The sequence below is a fragment of the Daphnia pulex genome, chromosome 11, assembly GCF_021134715.1.
Source record: "Daphnia pulex isolate KAP4 chromosome 11, ASM2113471v1".
Taxonomy (NCBI): domain Eukaryota; kingdom Metazoa; phylum Arthropoda; class Branchiopoda; order Diplostraca; family Daphniidae; genus Daphnia; species Daphnia pulex.
In genome coordinates, this window is record NC_060027.1 from 5,653,672 (window position 1) to 5,673,444 (window position 19,773).

Sequence of the window (19,773 nt, forward strand, 5' to 3'; positions counted from 1 at the left end):
CTATTGGAAAAACTTTCTACATCTACGAAGAAACTACCATGGACAGCAGATAAAAACCTGAGCCTAAAGCTGCGTGGACGAAAAGGAAAGTTCGAGAAATGGATAACGAACACGAAACGGACCAAGAAGATCAACCCTACGAATAACGCTTTCATATACTTAGAATATTTACAGTTGAAAATACTACAATTCTTCGGGTTTAAGATTAAAATTTGGGCAAATTAAAAAAAAAATGTAATCAATCTTTCCTTTCATATAAATTCGATTCTTCTTTAAAAAGGGAAGGAGTGTAATGGGAGCAATCGCCATAAGGCGATTAGCATCAAGAACGAGTTCAGCCTTGGGACTGATTGCTAATGTATTCCTAACGACATTATAATAACATCACATGACTAGGCTATAAGACCTCAGGCTTATATTAGAAAGCTGCCCAGTTATAACCGTAGGTATATAAGTGCAACTCCATCGGAGATCTTCACGCATTCGTATACCTTTGTATCTCCAGTATTATTGTATGTGCAGTCACTGTTAGTACTCTAATACAAAGAGCATCCTTCCAACGAATCGTCATCTCTAATTAATCGTCTTAACCCCCCGTAACCATCTGTTACAACAGTCACTTAAAGCAAACGAGCATAAGTTAAGGGGTTGTGACTCAGAGGTAGAGTGCTCGCTTCGCATGTGAGAATACCGGAGTTCAATCCTCCGCAACTCCAAGGTAGTGAAAATAATCGAGTGGTAAAAAGAAAGTATCACAAACAAACTGGTAGTTTAGATTTAAGGGGTTGTAACTCAGTGGTAGAGTGTTTGTTTTGCATGCGAAAAGTCCGGAGTTCAATCCTCCGCAACTCCATACATTAATCACTTTCATTTTGAAAAAAAGACCATTGTTAGGTCTGCCAACAGAATGAAACTACATTCCACATTCTTACGAATATCTCGTGAAAAGTGTAAATACCCAGTGATCAAACAAGTACTTGCAAAACGATAGGGCATAATCTTTCTTATCCTTCTTTTTCTTCTACTGGTAGAAACCGGCTTTTGTCGTCCCAGCGGTATTTTCTGACGGCCATTCGGTTGTGGCACTGTCGATTTAACCTGCCATGATCCTCGAAAATTGAACAGAAAAGCATACAATTGCCACTAATTATTGATATTTTGCCCTGTCATAGTTACAATTGTGTGCTCTTCTTAATACACCTAGTTTACGCCACATTGCAATATAAGTAGCCATTGCGTTAACAATGTCAAGATTGCCGAGTGGTTAAGGCGCCAGATTTAAGATTCTAATTCAAACAAGATTCCTTCGGTAATGTCCTTCGAGAATTTTTTTAAACGTTAAAGAGACAGAAAATCAAGGTTAAATAGTAGAAAGTAAATAGTATACATACTATTATGTTTGGAAAATTCTGTTTCCCTTTATTCTCTTAAATGATTAAATTCTTATTAACTAATTGACTAATAATCTGTCAATATTATGAGTGGTGCGACTTAGGTGTGGCGGAGGCTTCGCCCCGCAACCCCACGTCGCACTTCATGATTAAGTTAAAGTAACACTTATTACTATAGTAACAATACAATTATATCATGCGGTCAAATGTTGCATTACATGAGTCTTGGCTAATAGATAGCGAGCTACCATCATACCCATTTTTTCCCTTGCAATAATATAACGGTGATGGTCTAATGATGGTAAATGATGGTCTAATGGTCATCAACCCAGGCTGCCATTCGCATGGTTCGCGGTTCGAATCTCGATCAAGTCGGAAAGGAAAACAAAGCTTGTAATTTTCGAAAAATTCGTCTTAATAAGCTTTCGGAGGTAAATGGAAGTGGAAGATCGGTGGTAACTCTTCACGACCGCAAGAAGATCTTGATGACCGAGGAGAGGACAGAAGAAGAAGGGAGAGTTGACCCAGAGCTGCAAAATGAATATAATCTAACATTTTTAAAATGTTCCTCAACTTCTTGGTTGATGACTAACTGTTAAAAAAGGAGGCATAGAAATTTTACTTGGACAACCAAATTTATTAAAATCAAGATAAAAAATAGTAAACAAAAAGAGGTAACAATAAAACAAAAAGGGTTAAAAAAATAAGAGTGGGAAAATACAAAGTAAAAAGAAGAATAAAGACTAAATCGAAATCGAATATAAAAACCAAATCAAATAATTAATACTCTCCACTCCCATAGCAGAAAACTCGTCTTGCTAGGGAAGATCCAAACTTGTTTTCTTTTTGTTTACACTGCTGAGCATGCACTACAGTTGGAAGGTTACGCAAAAAAAGCGAATTTACTAACTAGGATTCGGCAACCAGCTAGGTAACAAATACGCAAATTAAATTTCTAAAACAGTAATAAACACAAATGAAAACCCCGTTACGACATGTATAAAATTTTTACAGAATTATGTACAAAATTTGGTGACGATTGGTCATTCAGGGAAGAAACGTATAAAGGATAACTAAATGGACATTAAACCCTCTGAATTTCACTTCTAGCTACTACTACCCTACCTCCTATACCCCACACCCTATATTGTTAAGGACCTTCGTATATAAATATACCTCAGGGATAAAAATGGAGGGATAATAGAAATACGGGGTAAAATATAAATATATGGGGGGTATAGCTCATTGGTAGAGCATTCGACTGCAGATCGAAATGTCCCCGGTTCAACCCCGGATGCCTCCTGTTAAGTTGAACCAAAACCTAACGAAATATTATTGGGTTTAGTCAGTTAAATTGTTTCATTGATGTATTTATTGAATTTTTAAAAATAAGCTCACTCCAAATATTTCTATGTATCAGCCTGACTTTTGAAAGTTTGTGGAATGACTTGGCAATGTCGCTCCCCTCCCCTTGCAGCATAGAGACGGCAGTTGGACCTAGTACGTTGACGAGCGAATACATCCTGTTTCTCTCCTCTCAATTCTCTCATCGTTTCACTTCATTCCATGGCGCAGTTGATATATTCTTAGTGAATTCCCGAACTTATTCCCTGACTCTCATTCAGTTCCGGTAGTGTGTGACTGTGAGGACATTTTCAACTCGTTTCTTGTGAATTTTCCCCCTGGCTTTGTCCCGGCGTGGTCTTGTGGAGGCCGCCATTTTGGCTTTGAGTGTGTTTCTCCCTTACACCGATCCATTTTCTATCGTTCTTTATCGCCGGCATCCCTTGCCATAGTTTCATCCTCGTTCGAATTCATTGATGTCATTTTCCCCCATTTTTTTTTTTTTGCGTTTTCGTGCATCGATTGTCCGTTAAATTCACACCCCATTTCATTCTTGAAGAGGGCCCACATGTTGCGTGCCCGCCATTCTTTCTTTCACCGTCAACGTTCGGCACATTTGTTTCATTTTCGTCCTTTCATTTTCACATTCACATCTTTCATTTTTTTTCTGTTTTTTCTTTCGCCCATCAGTCGGATACCCTACATTTCCGTCGATTTCATTTTCAACGTTTCCCTTCCGTCATTTCATTTTCACTTTTCAATATTTCATTTTTTTTGTTTTCTCTCGCCCACCAGTCATATACCCCTCGCCGTACTAGCCACTCATTTTCATTCAATTCTTTCATTCAGCCCCGTTCAAATACTTCATTCAATTCACTTCACTTTGTTCATTCAATTCAATTCGCTTAGTTCATTCTTTTTCATCCGGTCTCCCTCGTTTGTCATTGCCCCCCATCTTGTTGGTGATTCATTTCCCGTGGTGTCGCGATGCCTCCCAAACCATTCAAACCGTATGGCACGCCACCCCATCTGGACTTAGAAGAATTCAAAGACAACTTCGAGATATGGCATCAGCAGTGGAAGATATTTCTCTCCCTCTCCACCATCAACACGGCGCTGCCTCAGGGTGAACGCAAGGAATACATTGCAAACATTCTCCTGTCCTGTCTCTCGAATGCGACACTGAAGGCGGTGTTGACAATGGGTCTATCCGAAACCGACTTGGTGGATGCTGACGTCATTATCAAGAAACTGCAGGAGCGGTGCAACGCTGGCCGAAATTGTCATGTTTGGCGCCAGCAGTTTGCGTCTCGTGTTCAGCGTGATTCCGAGTCAGTCGAAAATTGGCTCGGCGACCTTCGAGATATTGCTCGCAAGTGCGAGTTCGAAAAGGATTGCTGTGCTGCCTGCCAGAACACACGTCTGTTGGGACAAATCGTTTTCGGTGTTTCTGACGACGAAGTGCGTCGCAAGCTTTTGGAGCTCGGCGCTAAGCTGACACTGGATAAAGCCATCAACATTATCCGCACGGCAGAGGCTACGCGTCAACAGTCGTCCAACATGAAGCAGGGCGCCACAGCACCGGTGAATCAAATCAAGTCTTCTACAGGAAAGCGCCTCAACGACAAACAGGCCCCGCCTCCGAAAAGTCAGTACCGCGGTAAACCATCTGTTCGTTGGCATCCGCCCGGTTGTCATCCGTATGGTTGCTGGAACTGCGGATCAGCTTCACGTCATGCTAAAGAGGAGTGCCCTGCGTTCGGGAAGGAATGTCATACGTGCCACAAGTCGGGTCATTTCCAGTCCGTGTGCACTCAAGGTAATTCGTCCCCGAAACCCGAGACGGCCGGCAGTATTTTGATTCAGTCCATCCTTCACAACGACATGGTCCGGCTCAGTGTCACCCCTGCCTGCAGCGTTGAAGAGTCATTCATTCAGATGCTTCCGGATACTGGAGCGTCCATCGATGCCATTCCGGCTTGTTTATACCGGTGTCAGTTCAAAGACATCCCGTTATCTTCTCATGGGCCCAAGGCAATCACTGCTACAGGAGCTCCAATAGTGTCACTGGGCCAGTTTCCGGCATCGTTTGTTTGGGCCGCCAGTTCCGGTGGTCCGGTCGTCACTTCAATCCACGTTCTTCAAGATCTACAGCAACCGGTCATCTCGAAAGCGACGCAGAAAAAACTTGGAATGCTCCCCGCCCAATACCCTCACGCTTGTGTATTGGCGGCTATTACCACTTCCCCATCGGATGTTCCAAAGTTGCCAGATATCCAATCGACATTGAGTGAGTTGATGAAGGAGGTGCCTTCAATATTCGACGGTGTTTGCCGACCCATGCGCGGCGCACCCTGCCACTTCCAGCTCAAGGACGATGCTGTCCCCTCATCCATCCGTGGTTCACGCCCTATTTCCGTTCCGCTGATGCCGAAGGTCAAACGCGAGTTAGATTCATTGGAGAACCAGCAGGTCATCGCCAAAGTATCTGAACCGACGGCGTGGGTCCATCCCATAGTGATTGTTCCAAAAGCGGACGGCGAAATCAGGATCTGCGGTGATTTCACTTCTCTCAACCGATGCATCATCCGTCCGGTTTTCGAGGCCCCGACACCCTTTCAGGCGGTCCGCACGATCCCTCCGGGCATGAAATTCTTCACTGTCATCGACGCTCTCAAAGGCTATCATCAAGTGGAACTTGACGACGAGTCCAGCCTCATGACGACCATTTCAACTCCGTATGGCCGCTACAAATACCTTCGCCTGCCTTTTGGTGTTTCTCTCGCCGGTGACGACTACGGTCGGCGTCTTGCCGACATTTTTGATGATTTCCCGAACTGCCGGCGTGTAGTCGAAGACGTTCTGGTCTTTTCTGCCACTTGGGACGAACACGTTAGTCTCGTACGGCGTTTATTTCATCTCGCGGCGGAACATCAAATAGCCATCAACGTGAAAAAAATTGTTTTTGCTCAACCCTCCGTGTTGTTTGGCGGCTACGTCGTCAGTGAGAGTGGTTTCCTGCCCAATCCGGATCTTCTCAAGGCCATTCGTGAGTTCCCGAAGCCAACATGCGTTTCAGAGATGCGGGCCTTTCACGGCCTCTGTCAACAAGTTGGTAACTTTTCAGACGAATTGGCAACCCTTCTTCGCCCCCTGGCTCCCCTCTTACGAAAGGATTTTGTATGGGAATGGACTCAACAACACGAAACGGACTTTCAGGCTGCCCGGGCCGCCTTATCTTCGTCGTCCGTTTCCAAATTGGCGTTTTACAACCCGGCTCACCCGACGTCCCTCCATGTTGATGCTTCTCGTCTGCGCGGATTAGGCTTCATCCTCCGTCAGCAGCAGACCAATGGCAGTTGGAATGTCGTCCAAGCTGGATCCCGCTTCCTGTCGGACGCCGAGTCCCGCTACGCCATGATTGAACTGGAGTGTTTGGCTGCGGCATGGGCGATGCGGAAATGCCGGCAATTTCTTGAGGGACTTCCATCGTTTAATCTCTATACGGATCACCGCCCCTTGATCCCCATTCTAAACGATTACTTTCTAGACAAGCTAGACAATCCCCGGATTTTGCGCCTTCGCCTTTCCATGCAGCGATATTCTTTCGTCGCGTCGTGGGTTCCTGGAAGAAATAACGTAATGGCCGACGCGTTATCCCGTTCTCCTGTTGATCAGCCTTCTCCAACCGATGAAATTGCAGAAGGCCCCCATTCTGCTTCCGAGCATGTTCACCTGATGGATGTGATGGAAGGTTCAAGCTCCAACAATCCTGATATTTTGCTATCATCAGTATCTGCTGCATCGGCCGTCGATCCTGTGCTGATTTCTCTCCGTCACACCATTCTACAAGGTTTTCCTAACGATAAATGCAACCTTCCTTTAGATCTCCGTCCGTTCTGGCAGGTCCGCAGTCAACTTTATATTGATGGGGACCTCATCCTTGTCGGCCCTCGTGTTGTCATCCCGGTTTCCTTACGTCAAGAAGTTCTCCGGCGGCTCCTTCAGATGCACCAGGGAGCAACGAAGATTCGTCAGCGCGCCCGTCAATCGGTGTATTGGCCGTCCATAGACAATGACATCGTTATGGCCGTCAAGTCTTGCCCAACATGCTCCGAGCTTCTCCCTTCCAACCCGTCGGAGCCCCTTCTTCCACACGAACCGGCATCCCGTCCGTTCGAATTTATCTTTGCCGACCTTGGCACTTTTCGCGGTCGCGATTTTTTGATTGTTGCCGACCAGTTCAGTGGTTGGCCCCAGGTGTACCCCTTTCCAGACACCAACACATCGACACGCCGAATCATCGACGCCCTCCGCTCCTTCTTCACTTGTGGAGCAGGCGCTCCTATCAAGCTTTGGTCAGACGGTGGCCCGCAGTTCAAGTCGGATGAGTATCTAACTTTCCTTCGAGAATGGGACATCTCTCACGGCCGGTCTTCTCCTCATCATCCCAAGTCTAACGGTTATGCGGAAGCTGCCGTGAAATCAATGAAAAAACTCATTGCTGGATCCTGGACCTCAGGTTCCTTTGACCTGGACAAGTTTGGAAAGGGCCTCCTCCTCTTCCGTAATGCTCCCATTGCTGGAGGCGCATCCCCTTCTCAGGTGGTCTTTAACCGACCCACTCGTGACCTAATCCCGGCTCATCGTCGTTCGTTTGCGCCTGAATGGCAGAAGGCTGCCGGAATTCTCGAAAAACGCGCACTCCGCGCCAAAGAACTCCGTACATTCCATTACAACCGCACCACACGCCCACTTCCCGCCCTTCGCGTCGGTGATAACGTCGTCATTCAGCATCACCGTTCCAAACGCTGGACAACTCCGGGAGTCATCGTGGAAGTTGGCGCATTCAGGGACTACTTGGTAAAGACCCCCGCTGGTCGGCTTTTCCGTCGTAATCGACGTTTTCTTCGTTTGCATTCCCCTACGGCCGTGCCTCATAGCCCGTCTCCGGCGCAAAATAGTGTCCATCCTTCGGTTTCATCTTCTTCTCCGACGACAGCAGCCCCTCCTGTTCCCGCTGCTCCCGCTGACACATCACCGGCCGGTCCTCGTCGCTCGACGCGTCTCGCGGCCAAGAAACCGTAATTCCCATACGCTGGTGAACTAGTGTTCTTAACGGAATATTATTTCATTCATTCATTTCGTGTTCATTAGTCCCCTGCTTTGGCTCATTATTCGTCCATTCATTTTCTTATTGTTCCTTTCTCTTTCCATCACTTCCCCTTCAGCCGTCTTCTGCTTTTGTGTCATCACATGTTTCTTTTTGGTTTTCGTTTCCCCCCCCCCCTGATCATCTCTTGTAACTTCATTGTTTGTTTGTCTGTTTCGTGATTTGTCCCTTGGAGAAAAAGACATGGAATGACTTGGCAATGTCGCTCCCCTCCCCTTGCAGCATAGAGACGGCAGTTGGACCTAGTACGTTGACGAGCGAATACATCCTGTTTCTCTCCTCTCAATTCTCTCATCGTTTCACTTCATTCCAGTTTGAAAGAAATTTTCATCAACTTATGGAAACTGATCTGCGTTAAAAGCTGTTCAAGAAGTATTATTTAATAACACATAGTTTCTTCACTTCAACAACTGAAATATCTGACTGACCTCCTGTTCGATAGAAACTCAATAATTAACGAAATGATTCTTTGTTTGCGCATCCTGAGTGAAATTCAAATTAAAAGCTAAGGGTTTTTTCGCAAAATTAATACGTTACAATCCAGAATGTCGAGAGTAAACTCATGTGGACATTTATGGGGGTATAGCTCAGTGGTAGAGCATTCGACTGCAGATCAAAATGTCCCCAGTTCAAACCTGGGTGCCCCGTTGTAAGACGGATGATCATGATTGAGATGATCAAATGAAATAACTTGAAGATTTCTGCACGCTTTCCTGATTGAATGGAAACTTTTATATCATTTATTTAATGATTAACATCAAATATAAAGTGACAAAACAATAATCACACCATAGAATTACTACTGTATCTGTAGCAGATTTGCGCACAATATAGAAAGAACCAGCCAGGTACGATTATCTCAGCGAAACATGTAAAACCCCGGTCGTGTGTACAATTGCAATCAATACTTAAGAGTCTCATGCTGTTTCGACTGAGGTAGCCAGGCTCATACAAATCAACGTTGTAATGCAATAATATCTAACATGTCATGGTAAAATGCACATGGATTTTCGCTCGCACTGGCCTCCTATGATAACTACATCGGTGGTTATGAGGTTTTACTGCTAAGATACACATAAGTTATATTGCTATATTTTATTGTTTTACATTTTATGTAATGCGTTCTAGGATGATAGACTGCATAGTTGTAAACTAATCTCTAGTGATGTAACATTACCACTTTGCAGTAATCAAGTCAAAACTACAGCGGTTATTGTTGCGTTAAAAAAGCGCACGTTTTGACTGCTTTTCGTTTAAATGACACCAGACGGATGGCCAAACAAATACAACTTGGTAGTGGCACCCTTTTAAGTATACAGACTAGCTAGTTAGCGTGTTAGATTCCTACCGCTCTTCTTCCGTTACACATTTTACATAGCAGTACATCAGTCCAGATATTGGCTATTATCGCAAAAGTAAAACAAAGAATGCAATTCAATACAAGGACTAAAATTGTTTAATTGTTTCCACCCAGGATCGAACTGAGGACCTTCAGCGTGTAAAGCCGACGTGATAACCACTACACTATGGAAACATTAACTTTATAAAGATGGCAACAAATTTATTTCGCCAATATCAACATAACATGTTTATGTCCCCCAACGATATTATCAGGATATAGCTGACCAAATGAAGCCACTTGATGAAAAATAGGCATCAATAATCGATATTTCGCTTTGAGAAATATCAGAGAAAAGAAATCCAATTTTTAAAAAAGATCAATCGATTTTTCAGAGTCAGTTACTCTTAATAAAAATGGAGGGCTAATACAAATACGGGGTAAAATGTAAATATATGGGGGGTATAGCTCAGTGCTAGAGCATTCGACTGCAGATCGAAATGTCCCCGGTTCAACCCCGGATGCCCCCTGTTAAGTTGAATATAATATAAGGAACGAAATATTATTGGGATTATTCAGTTAAATTGTTTCATTGATGTATTTATTGAATTTAAAAATAAGCTCACTCGAAATATTTCTACGTATCAGCCTGACTTTTGAAAGTTTGAAAGAAATTCTCATCAACTTATGGAAACTGATCTGCGTTAAAGCTGTTCAAGAAGTATTATTTAATAACACACAGTTTCTTCATTTCAATAACTGAAATATCTGACTGGCCTCCTGTTCGATAGAAACTCAATAATTAACCAAATGATTCTTTGTTTGCGCATCCGGTGTGAAACACAAATTAAAAGCTAAGGGTTTTTCGCAAAATTAATACGTTACAATCCGGAATGTCGAAGGTAAACTCATGTGGACATTTATGGGGGTATAGCTCAGTGGTAGAGCATTCGACTGCAGATCGAAATGTCCCCAGTTCAAACCTGGGTGCCCCCTTAAAAGACGGATGATCATGATTGAGATAATCAAATGAAATAACGTTTTCTGCACGTTTTCCTAATTGAATGGAAACTTTGATATCATTTATTTAATGATTTACATCAAATATAAAGTGACAAAACAATAATCACACCTTAGAATTACTACTGTATCTGTAGCAGATTTGCGCACAATATAGAAAGAACCAGCCAGGTACGATTATCTCAGCGAAATTATGTAAAACCCCGGTCGTGTGTACAATTGCAATCAATACTTAAGAGTCTCATGCTGTTTCGACTGAGGTAGCCAGGCTCATACAAATCAACGTTGTAATGCAATAATATCTAACATGTCATGGTAAAATGCATATGGATTATCGCTCGCACTATAGTGATAACTACATCGGTGGTTATGAGGTTTTACTGCTAAGATACACATAAGTTATATTGCTATATTTTATTGTTTTACATTTTATGTAATGCGTTCTAGGATGATAGACTGCATAGTTGTAAACTTATCTCTAGTGATGTAACATTACCACTTTGCAGTAATCAAGTCAAAGCTACAGCGGTTATTGTTGCGTTAAAAAAGCGCACGTTTTGACTGCTTTTCGTTTAAATGACACCAGACGGATGGCCAAACAAATACAACTTGGTAGTGGCACCCTTTTAAGTATACAGACTAGCTAGTTAGCGTGTTAGATTCCTACCGCTCTTCTTCCGTTACACATTTTACATAGCAGTACATCAGTCCAGATATTGGCTATTATCGCAAAAGTAAAACAAAGAATGCAATTCAATACAAGGACTAAAATTGTTTAATTGTTTCCACCCAGGATCGAACTGAGGACCTTCAGCGTGTAAAGCCGACGTGATAACCACTACACTATGGAAACATTAACTTTATAAAGATGGCAACAAATTTATTTCGCCAATATCAACATAACATGTTTATGTCCCCCAACGATATTATCAGGATATAGCTGACCAAATGAAGCCACTTGATGAAAAATAGGCATCAATAATCGATATTTCGCTTTGAGAAATATCAGAGAAAAGAAATCCAATTTTTAAAAAAGATCAATCGATTTTTCAGAGTCAGTTACTCTTAATAAAAATGGAGGGCTAATACAAATACGGGGTAAAATGTAAATATATGGGGGGTATAGCTCAGTGCTAGAGCATTCGACTGCAGATCGAAATGTCCCCGGTTCAACCCCGGATGCCCCCTGTTAAGTTGAATATAATATAAGGAACGAAATATTATTGGGATTATTCAGTTAAATTGTTTCATTGATGTATTTATTGAATTTAAAAATAAGCTCACTCGAAATATTTCTACGTATCAGCCTGACTTTTGAAAGTTTGAAAGAAATTCTCATCAACTTATGGAAACTGATCTGCGTTAAAGCTGTTCAAGAAGTATTATTTAATAACACACAGTTTCTTCATTTCAATAACTGAAATATCTGACTGGCCTCCTGTTCGATAGAAACTCAATAATTAACCAAATGATTCTTTGTTTGCGCATCCGGTGTGAAACACAAATTAAAAGCTAAGGGTTTTTCGCAAAATTAATACGTTACAATCCGGAATGTCGAAGGTAAACTCATGTGGACATTTATGGGGGTATAGCTCAGTGGTAGAGCATTCGACTGCAGATCGAAATGTCCCCAGTTCAAACCTGGGTGCCCCCTTAAAAGACGGATGATCATGATTGAGATAATCAAATGAAATAACGTTTTCTGCACGTTTTCCTAATTGAATGGAAACTTTGATATCATTTATTTAATGATTTACATCAAATATAAAGTGACAAAACAATAATCACACCTTAGAATTACTACTGTATCTGTAGCAGATTTGCGCACAATATAGAAAGAACCAGCCAGGTACGATTATCTCAGCGAAATTATGTAAAACCCCGGTCGTGTGTACAATTGCAATCAATACTTAAGAGTCTCATGCTGTTTCGACTGAGGTAGCCAGGCTCATACAAATCAACGTTGTAATGCAATAATATCTAACATGTCATGGTAAAATGCATATGGATTATCGCTCGCACTATAGTGATAACTACATCGGTGGTTATGAGGTTTTACTGCTAAGATACACATAAGTTATATTGCTATATTTTATTGTTTTACATTTTATGTAATGCGTTCTAGGATGATAGACTGCATAGTTGTAAACTTATCTCTAGTGATGTAACATTACCACTTTGCAGTAATCAAGTCAAAGCTACAGCGGTTATTGTTGCGTTAAAAAAGCGCAAGTTTTGACTGCTTTTCGTTTAAATGACACCAGGCGGATGGCCAAACAAATACAACTTGGTAGTGGCACCCTTTTAAGTATACAGACTAGCTAGTTAGCGTGTAAGATTCCTACCGCTCTTCTTCCGTTACACATTTTACATAGCAGTACATCAGTCCAGATATTGGCTATTATCGCAAAAGTAAAACAAAGAATGCAATTCCATACAAGGACTAAAATTGTTTAATTGTTTCCACCCAGGATCGAACTGAGGACCTTCAGCGTGTAAAGCCGACGTAATAACCACTACACTATGGAAACATTAACTTTATAAAGATGACAACAACTTTATTTCGCCAAAATCAACATAACATGTTTATGTCCCCCAACGATATTATCAGGATATAGCTGACCAAATGAAGCCACTTGATGAAAAATAGGCATCAATTATCGACATTTCGCTTTGAGAAATATCAGAGAAAAGAAATCCAATTTTTAAAAAAGATCAATCGATTTTTCAGAGTCAGTTACTCTTAATAAAAATGGAGGGCTAATAAAAATACGGGGTAAAATAAACATATATGGGGGGTTTAGCTCAGTGGTAGAGCATTCGACTGCAGATCGAATTGTCCCCGGTTCAACCCCGGATGCCCCCTGTTAAGTTGAACCTAATATAAGGAACGAAATATTATTGGGTTTATTCAGTTAAATTGTTTCATGGATGTGTTTATTGAATTTAAAAATAAGCTCACTCGAAATATTTCTACGTATCAGCCTGACTTTTGAAAGTTTAAAAGAAATCCTCATCAACTTATGGAAACTGATCTTCGTTAAAGCTGTTCAAGAAGTATTATTTTAAAATAACACACAGTTTCTTCACTTCAATAACTGAAATATCTGACTGGCCTCCTGCTCGATAGAAACTCAATTATTAACCAAATGATTCTTTGTTTGCGCATCCTGTGTGAAACACAAATTAAAAGCTAAGGGTTTTTCGCAAAATTAATACGTTACAATCCAGAATGTCGAAGGTAAACTCATGTGGACATTTATGGGGGTATAGCTCAGTGGTAGAGCATTCGACTGCAGATCGAAATGTCCCCAGGTCAAACCTGGTGCCCCCTTGTAAGACGGATGATCATGATTGAGATGATCAAATGAAATAACTTGAGACTTTCTGCACGCTTTCCTGATTGAACGGAAACTTTGATATCATTTATTTAATGATTTACATCAAATATATAGTGACAAAACAATAATCACACCATAGAATTACTACTGTATCTGTAACTGATTTGCGCATAATATAGAAAGAACCAGCTAGGTACGATTATCTCAGCGAAAAATGTAAAACCCCGGTCGTGTGTACAATTGCAATCAATACTTAAGAGTCTCATGCTGTTTCGACTGAGGTAGCCAGGCTCATACAAATCAACGTTGTAATGCAATAATATCTAATATGTCATGGTAAAATGCACATGGATTATCGCTCGCACTATGGTGATAACTACATCGGTGGTTATGAGGTTTTACTGCTAAGATACACATAAGTTATATTGCTATATTTTATTTGTTTACTTTTTATGTAATGGGTGCTAGGATGATAGACTGCATAGTTGTAAACTTATCTCTAGTGATGTAACATTACCACTTTGCAGTAATCAAGTCAAAGCTACAGCGGTTATTGTTGCGTTAAAAAAGCGCAAGTTTTGACTGCTTTTCGTTTAAATGACACCAGACGGATGGCCAAACAAATACAACTTGGTAGTGGCACCCTTTTAAGTATACAGACTAGCTAGTTAGCGTGTAAGATTCCTACCGCTCGTCTTCCATTACACATTTTACATAGCAGTACATCAGTCCAGATATTGGCTATTATAGCAAAAGTGAAACAAAGAATGCAATTCCATATAAGGATTAAAATTGTTTAAATGTTTCCAACCAGGATCGAACTGAGGATCTTCAGCATGTAAAGCCGACGTGATAACCACTACACTATGGAAACATTAACTTTCTAAAGATGGCAACACATTTATTTCGCCAAAATCAACATAACATGTTTTATGTCCCCCAATGATATAATCAGGATATAGCTGACCAAATGAAGCCACTTGATGAAAAATAGGCATCAATTATCGACATTTCGCTTTGAGAAATATCAGAGAAAAGAAATCCAATTTTTAAAAAAGATCAATCGATTTTTCAGAGTCAGTTACTCTTAATAAAAATGGAGGGCTAATACAAATACGGGGTAAAATATAAATATATGGGGGGTATATCTCAGTGGTAGAGCATTCGACTGCAGATCGAAATGTCCCCGGTTCAACCCCGGATGCCCCCTGATAAGTTGAACCTAATATAATGAACGAAATATTATTGGGTTTATTCAGTTAAATTGTTTCATTGATGTATTTATTGAATTTAAAAAAAAGCTCACTCGAAATATTTCTACGTATCAGCCTGACTTTTGAAAGTTTGAAAGAAATTCTCATCAACTTATCGAAACTGATCTGCGTTAAAGCTGTTCAAGAAGTATTATTTAATAACACACAGTTTCTTCACTTCAATAACTGAAATATCTGACTGGCCTCCTGTTCGATAGAAACTCAATAATTAACCAAATGATTCTTTGTTTGCGCATCCTGTGTGAAACACAAATTAAAAGCTAAGGATTTTTTTCGCAAAATTAATACGTTACAATCCAGAATGTCGAAAGTAAACTCATGTGGACATTTATGTGTGTATAGCTCAGTGGTAGAGCAATCGACTGCAGATCGAAATGTCCCAAATGCAAACCTTGTAAGACGCCCCCTTGTAAGACGGATGATCATGATTGAGATGATCAAATGAAATAACTTAAGGTTTTCTGCACGCTTTCCTGATTGAATGGAAACTTTTATATCATTTATTTAATGATTTACATCAAATATATAGTGACAAAACAATAATCACACCTTAGAATTACTACTGTATCTGTAGCAGATTTGCGCACAATATAGAAAGAACCAGCCAGGTACGATTATCTCAGTGAAAAATGTAAAACCCCGGTCGTGTGTACAATTGCAATCAATACTTAAGAGTCTCATGCTGTTTCGACTGAGGTAGCCAGGCTCCTACAAATCAACGTTGTAATGCAATAATATCTAATATGTCATGGTAAAATGCACATGGATTATCGCTCGCACTATGGTGATAACTACATCGGTGGTTATGAGGTTTTACTGCTAAGATAAATAAAAGTTATATTGCTATATTTTATTTGTTTACTTTTTATGTAATGCGTGCTAGGATGATAGACTGCATAGTTGTAAACTTATCTCTAGTGATGTAACATTACCACTTTGCAGTAATCAAGTCAAAACTACAGCGGTTATTGTTGCGTTAAAAAAGCGCAAGTTTTGACTGCTTTTCGTTTAAATGACACCAGACGGATGGCCAAACAAATACAACTTGGTAGTGGCACCCTTTTAAGTATACAGACTAGCTAGTTAGCGTGTAAGATTCCTACTGCTCTTCTTCCATTACACATTTTACACAGCAGTACATCAGTCCAGATATTGGCTATTATCGCAAAAGTAAAACAAGGAATGCAATTCCATACAAGGATTAAAATTGTTTAACTGTTTCCAACCAGGATCGAACTGAGAACCTTCAGCGTGTAAAGCCGACGTGATAACCACTACACTATGGAAACATTAACTTAATTAAGATGGCAAAAAATTTATTTCGCCAAAATCAACATAACATGTTTATGTCCCCCAACGATATAATCAGGATATAGCTGACCAAATGAAGCCCCTTGATGAAAAATAGGCATCAATTATCGACATTTCGCTTTGAGAAATATCAGAGAAAAGAAATCCAATTTAAAAAAAAAAATCAATCGATTTTTCAGAGTCAGTTACTCTTAATAAAAATGGAGAGCTAACAGGATAACGGGGTAAAATATAAATATATGGGGGGGTATAGCTCAGTGGTAGAGCATTTGACTGCAGATCGAAATGTCCCAGGTTCAACCCCGGATGCCGCCTGTTAAGATGAACCTAATATAAGGAACGAAATATTATTGGGTTAATTCAGTTAAATTGTTTCATTGATGTGTTTATTGAATTTAAAAATAAGCTCACTCGAAATATTTCTACGTATCAGCCTGACTTTTGAAAGTTTGAAAGAAATTCTCATCAATTTATGGAAACTGATCTGCGTTAAAGCTGTTCAAGAAGTATTATTTAATAACACACAGTTTCTTCACTTCAATAACTGAAATATCTGACTGGCCTCCTGTTCGATAGAAACTAAATAATTAACCAAATGATTCTTTGTTTGCGCATCCTGCGTGAAACACAAATTAAAAGCTAAGGGTTTTTTCGCAAAATTAATACGTTACAATCCAGAATGTGGAAGGTAAACTCATGTGGACATTTATGGGGGTATAGCTCAGTGGTAGAGCATTCGACTGCAGATCGAAATGTCCTCAGTTCAAACCTGGTTGCCCCCTTGTAAGACGGATGATCATGATTCATATGATCATATTCATTAAATGAAATAACTTGAGGTTTTCTGCACGCTTTCCTGATTGAATGGAAACTTTTATATCATTTATTTAATGATTTACATCAAATATATAGTGACAAAACAATAATCACACCATAGAATTACTACTGTATCTGTAGCAGATTTGCGCCCAATATAGAAAGAACCAGCCAGGAACGATTATCTCAGCGAACAATTTAAAACCCCGGTCGTGTGTTATTTTATACGACCACCATTTCAGTGCTAGGACCATTCCCTTTTCTGTAAATATTCTTGATTTTGAGAATTTAAATTTTTTTGTGTGTTGGTTGACATTTCACTAGATGTTTTTTTATGTATGATGTATGGATTTATTGCTGTGTGTTGTATGGATGCATGATTTAATTTGTAGGCATTTTACTACATATTTTGTGTTCATTAGATCAAAAATTATTGCTGGAGAGACAAAAATACTTGCTTACAGATCGACATAAATCATTCGTGTTTCTGACGGCACATTTTGGTACATCTTTTGTTATTAAAACAAGCTACAATGGTGATGGAATGTATGCCAGTTATCTTCTTGTGTATGATAATGTTTTTTTAAATATTTATTTGAAAATAAGTTATATTTTATTTAAAACAAATTTACGTTTTCTAATTAAGTGATCCTATTGTCTTTAAGATGTGATAATTTCAAAACTTGCCCGCTGAAATGCTAATGCTAATAAATGAATTACATATACAACAACAACATTATGACGTACGTGTTAAAATTTTTAATTTCTTAGATGATTCAAATTAACATGTTAATTTGAATAATGCTTATTAATTTTTTGGCCTTTAGTTGATTCAGAGACTACCAGCAAATGATACGGCGAAATTTAGATATAGGTGATGGCTTTTACCCCCACATCGTAAAGACTGTGGTAGACGCAAAGTTTCCAATTATGGGTTGTCGAGAAAAACCAAAGGGACCAGTAGATCTATCAACATATTAGGTTTAAAAATGTGAGCTTTCACTCAGTGTAAAAAAACGAGGTAAAACAGCTATAATTTTAGCCTACAACGACCTTAGGATTCCAAGCTGCTATTGTTTGCCCCAGTACAGTAACTTAGGAGCCACCAAGTTTATGATGTATTCGGACGCTTATTTGGGGCTATCTACGGTTAGAGTGGCCAGGATCGGAGGAAGTGGCGCTCGTTATGTTGAAAACGAAGGTGGCAGCGATAAAGTATGTGTCAATGCCGTAGTTGAAGCTGTGTGCATATGTAATGTCCGTTCGGAAGGCCACTACCATCATCAAGGAGTTGCGCCTCAATATTCACCGTGTCGTGATTTTCACCGAATCTACCAACAATCTGCGCGTTTTCAACTAGGAGCGTCTCTGTTTTATGCCATATATGGCTATTATAGTTGGCGAGATTCTAGAAGCGTTCGTCTCCATTCATTGGTTCTACGTACCAACGCTGCATAATCTGGCCGGGGAGTGCCAGCGGCGGAATTGACTACAAGCAATCGTTTCTTCACTGAATCGGCTTTCCTGTTGGATGCTCCGAATTTATGGCCAGTCTTTCCTGACTTGCAGTCTCCGCTGGACTCGGCTCCGGATCTATAAATTAAGCAGATTTCTACCGTCTTCGCCTGGGCCACAAGAGAGGCCATTTTTGGTGTCGATGCTCTACTAGCCAAATTTATTCCGTGGAGCAGGTCATTAATAGTAGCGCCCATCCTGCGCTGGCCGACCAATTCCGTGAAAGAAATCGTTGTGAATGGGAAAAAGAAGCAGTCACCTGTCAGGCGTTCCCTGTGGGACTAAGTTCAATATTAGAAAGAGCCAATCACCAAGGATTTGGAAACGGAAGAACCATACCAGGACGAGATCACGCTGGGAGACTACCGGCTCATCGGTCTAACACAGCGCCTATTTTAAGCTTTGAATTGAAGATCACCTTAGAGAACGCTGTCCAAAGTGCACTGTGAATTTTGGATAGCCAAGCTCCACCGTCTTATCCGCAAAGTTGTCGACTATTGCACGCTCTTCCGGTGGTTTGCAGCAAAGGCAACAGCGCCGCTTATGGCGGCTTTACCGTCAAACCGTTTATTCTTGCCTGCCTTCGCTTGTACCGGAGTCGACCATTTCAGCCCCATTTCAGCCCCCCAAGTTAAGATTTTCTTACGAGTGGTGAAGCGGTGGGCTGTTTATTCACATGACTAACCTGCACCGTCCAATCGGAAATGGCCTTCGCTATCGACGCGGACACGTTCATCTCCGTTTTTGAAAATTTCAAGGTTGCGCGGGACACTCCGAAGTACGTGCATTGTAACAACGGGACTAATTTCCACGTACTGGTCATCGTTCGACGTACTGGTAATGCACCATCTTACCGTCGCCAAGCTTTTCCTGTTGGAGCTAGATGCAGAGGAAGAAGAATATGCGTCAACTGACGGACGCAGGCCCAACGGTGTTCTGAACCAGGAGTTAGAAGCGGCTTCCCATGCCACAGTCACAGCGCCAGTTGAAGAAAAAAAGGTTTTCTGGCAGAAAGAACAGCAAAAAGCTATACAAACTGATTTTCTCCTGTGATTGTTAATCAACTAAATCTAAAAAAGCCGTCTTGTCATCAATTTAAAGTCTTAGCTGATTATGTCCAACGGAGTCGATCCGTGATATTGGAAGTCATCTACAAGCAAAATTGAATAATCAGAATAATTGAAAAATCTTCTGAACTAACTATTAGAAGAAAAACTTTGGGTACGAATTGCGTGAATCGATTTGCTAT

At 40.6% G+C, this 19,773-nt stretch overlaps 1 protein-coding gene and 9 non-coding genes across 10 annotated transcripts; 5 read left to right on the forward strand and 5 right to left on the reverse strand.

Moving 5' to 3' along the window:
- Window positions 1-644: 644 nt before the first annotated feature.
- Trnaa-cgc lies at window positions 645-716 on the forward strand. The gene has a single exon. It is a non-coding gene; the product is annotated as a tRNA-Ala (tRNA).
- Window positions 717-781: 65 nt separating this feature from the next.
- On the forward strand, window positions 782-853 carry Trnaa-ugc. Its single transcript has one exon. It is a non-coding gene; the product is annotated as a tRNA-Ala (tRNA).
- Window positions 854-3,722: 2,869 nt separating this feature from the next.
- LOC124207651 (uncharacterized protein K02A2.6-like) lies at window positions 3,723-7,823 on the forward strand. The gene has a single exon (XM_046605222.1). It carries the CDS (start codon window positions 3,723-3,725, stop codon window positions 7,821-7,823), a length of 4,101 nt encoding a protein of 1,366 aa, XP_046461178.1.
- Window positions 7,824-9,369: 1,546 nt separating this feature from the next.
- Window positions 9,370-9,442, reverse strand: Trnav-uac. Its single transcript has one exon. It is a non-coding gene; the product is annotated as a tRNA-Val (tRNA).
- A 729-nt stretch (window positions 9,443-10,171) lies between these two features.
- Window positions 10,172-10,243, forward strand: Trnac-gca. Its single transcript has one exon. It is a non-coding gene; the product is annotated as a tRNA-Cys (tRNA).
- An 804-nt stretch (window positions 10,244-11,047) lies between these two features.
- Window positions 11,048-11,120, reverse strand: Trnav-uac. The gene has a single exon. It is a non-coding gene; the product is annotated as a tRNA-Val (tRNA).
- A 729-nt stretch (window positions 11,121-11,849) lies between these two features.
- Trnac-gca lies at window positions 11,850-11,921 on the forward strand. Its single transcript has one exon. It is a non-coding gene; the product is annotated as a tRNA-Cys (tRNA).
- Window positions 11,922-12,725: 804 nt separating this feature from the next.
- Trnav-uac lies at window positions 12,726-12,798 on the reverse strand. Its single transcript has one exon. It is a non-coding gene; the product is annotated as a tRNA-Val (tRNA).
- A 1,611-nt stretch (window positions 12,799-14,409) lies between these two features.
- On the reverse strand, window positions 14,410-14,482 carry Trnav-uac. Its single transcript has one exon. It is a non-coding gene; the product is annotated as a tRNA-Val (tRNA).
- A 1,616-nt stretch (window positions 14,483-16,098) lies between these two features.
- Trnav-uac lies at window positions 16,099-16,171 on the reverse strand. The gene has a single exon. It is a non-coding gene; the product is annotated as a tRNA-Val (tRNA).
- Between the last annotated feature and the right edge of the window lie 3,602 nt (window positions 16,172-19,773).

Bases quoted from the DNA above. Each gene is read 5' to 3' on its own strand.
- LOC124207651 (XM_046605222.1), top strand. From the start codon at position 3,723: ATGCCTCCCAAACCATTCAAACCGTATGGCACGCCACCCCATCTGGAC.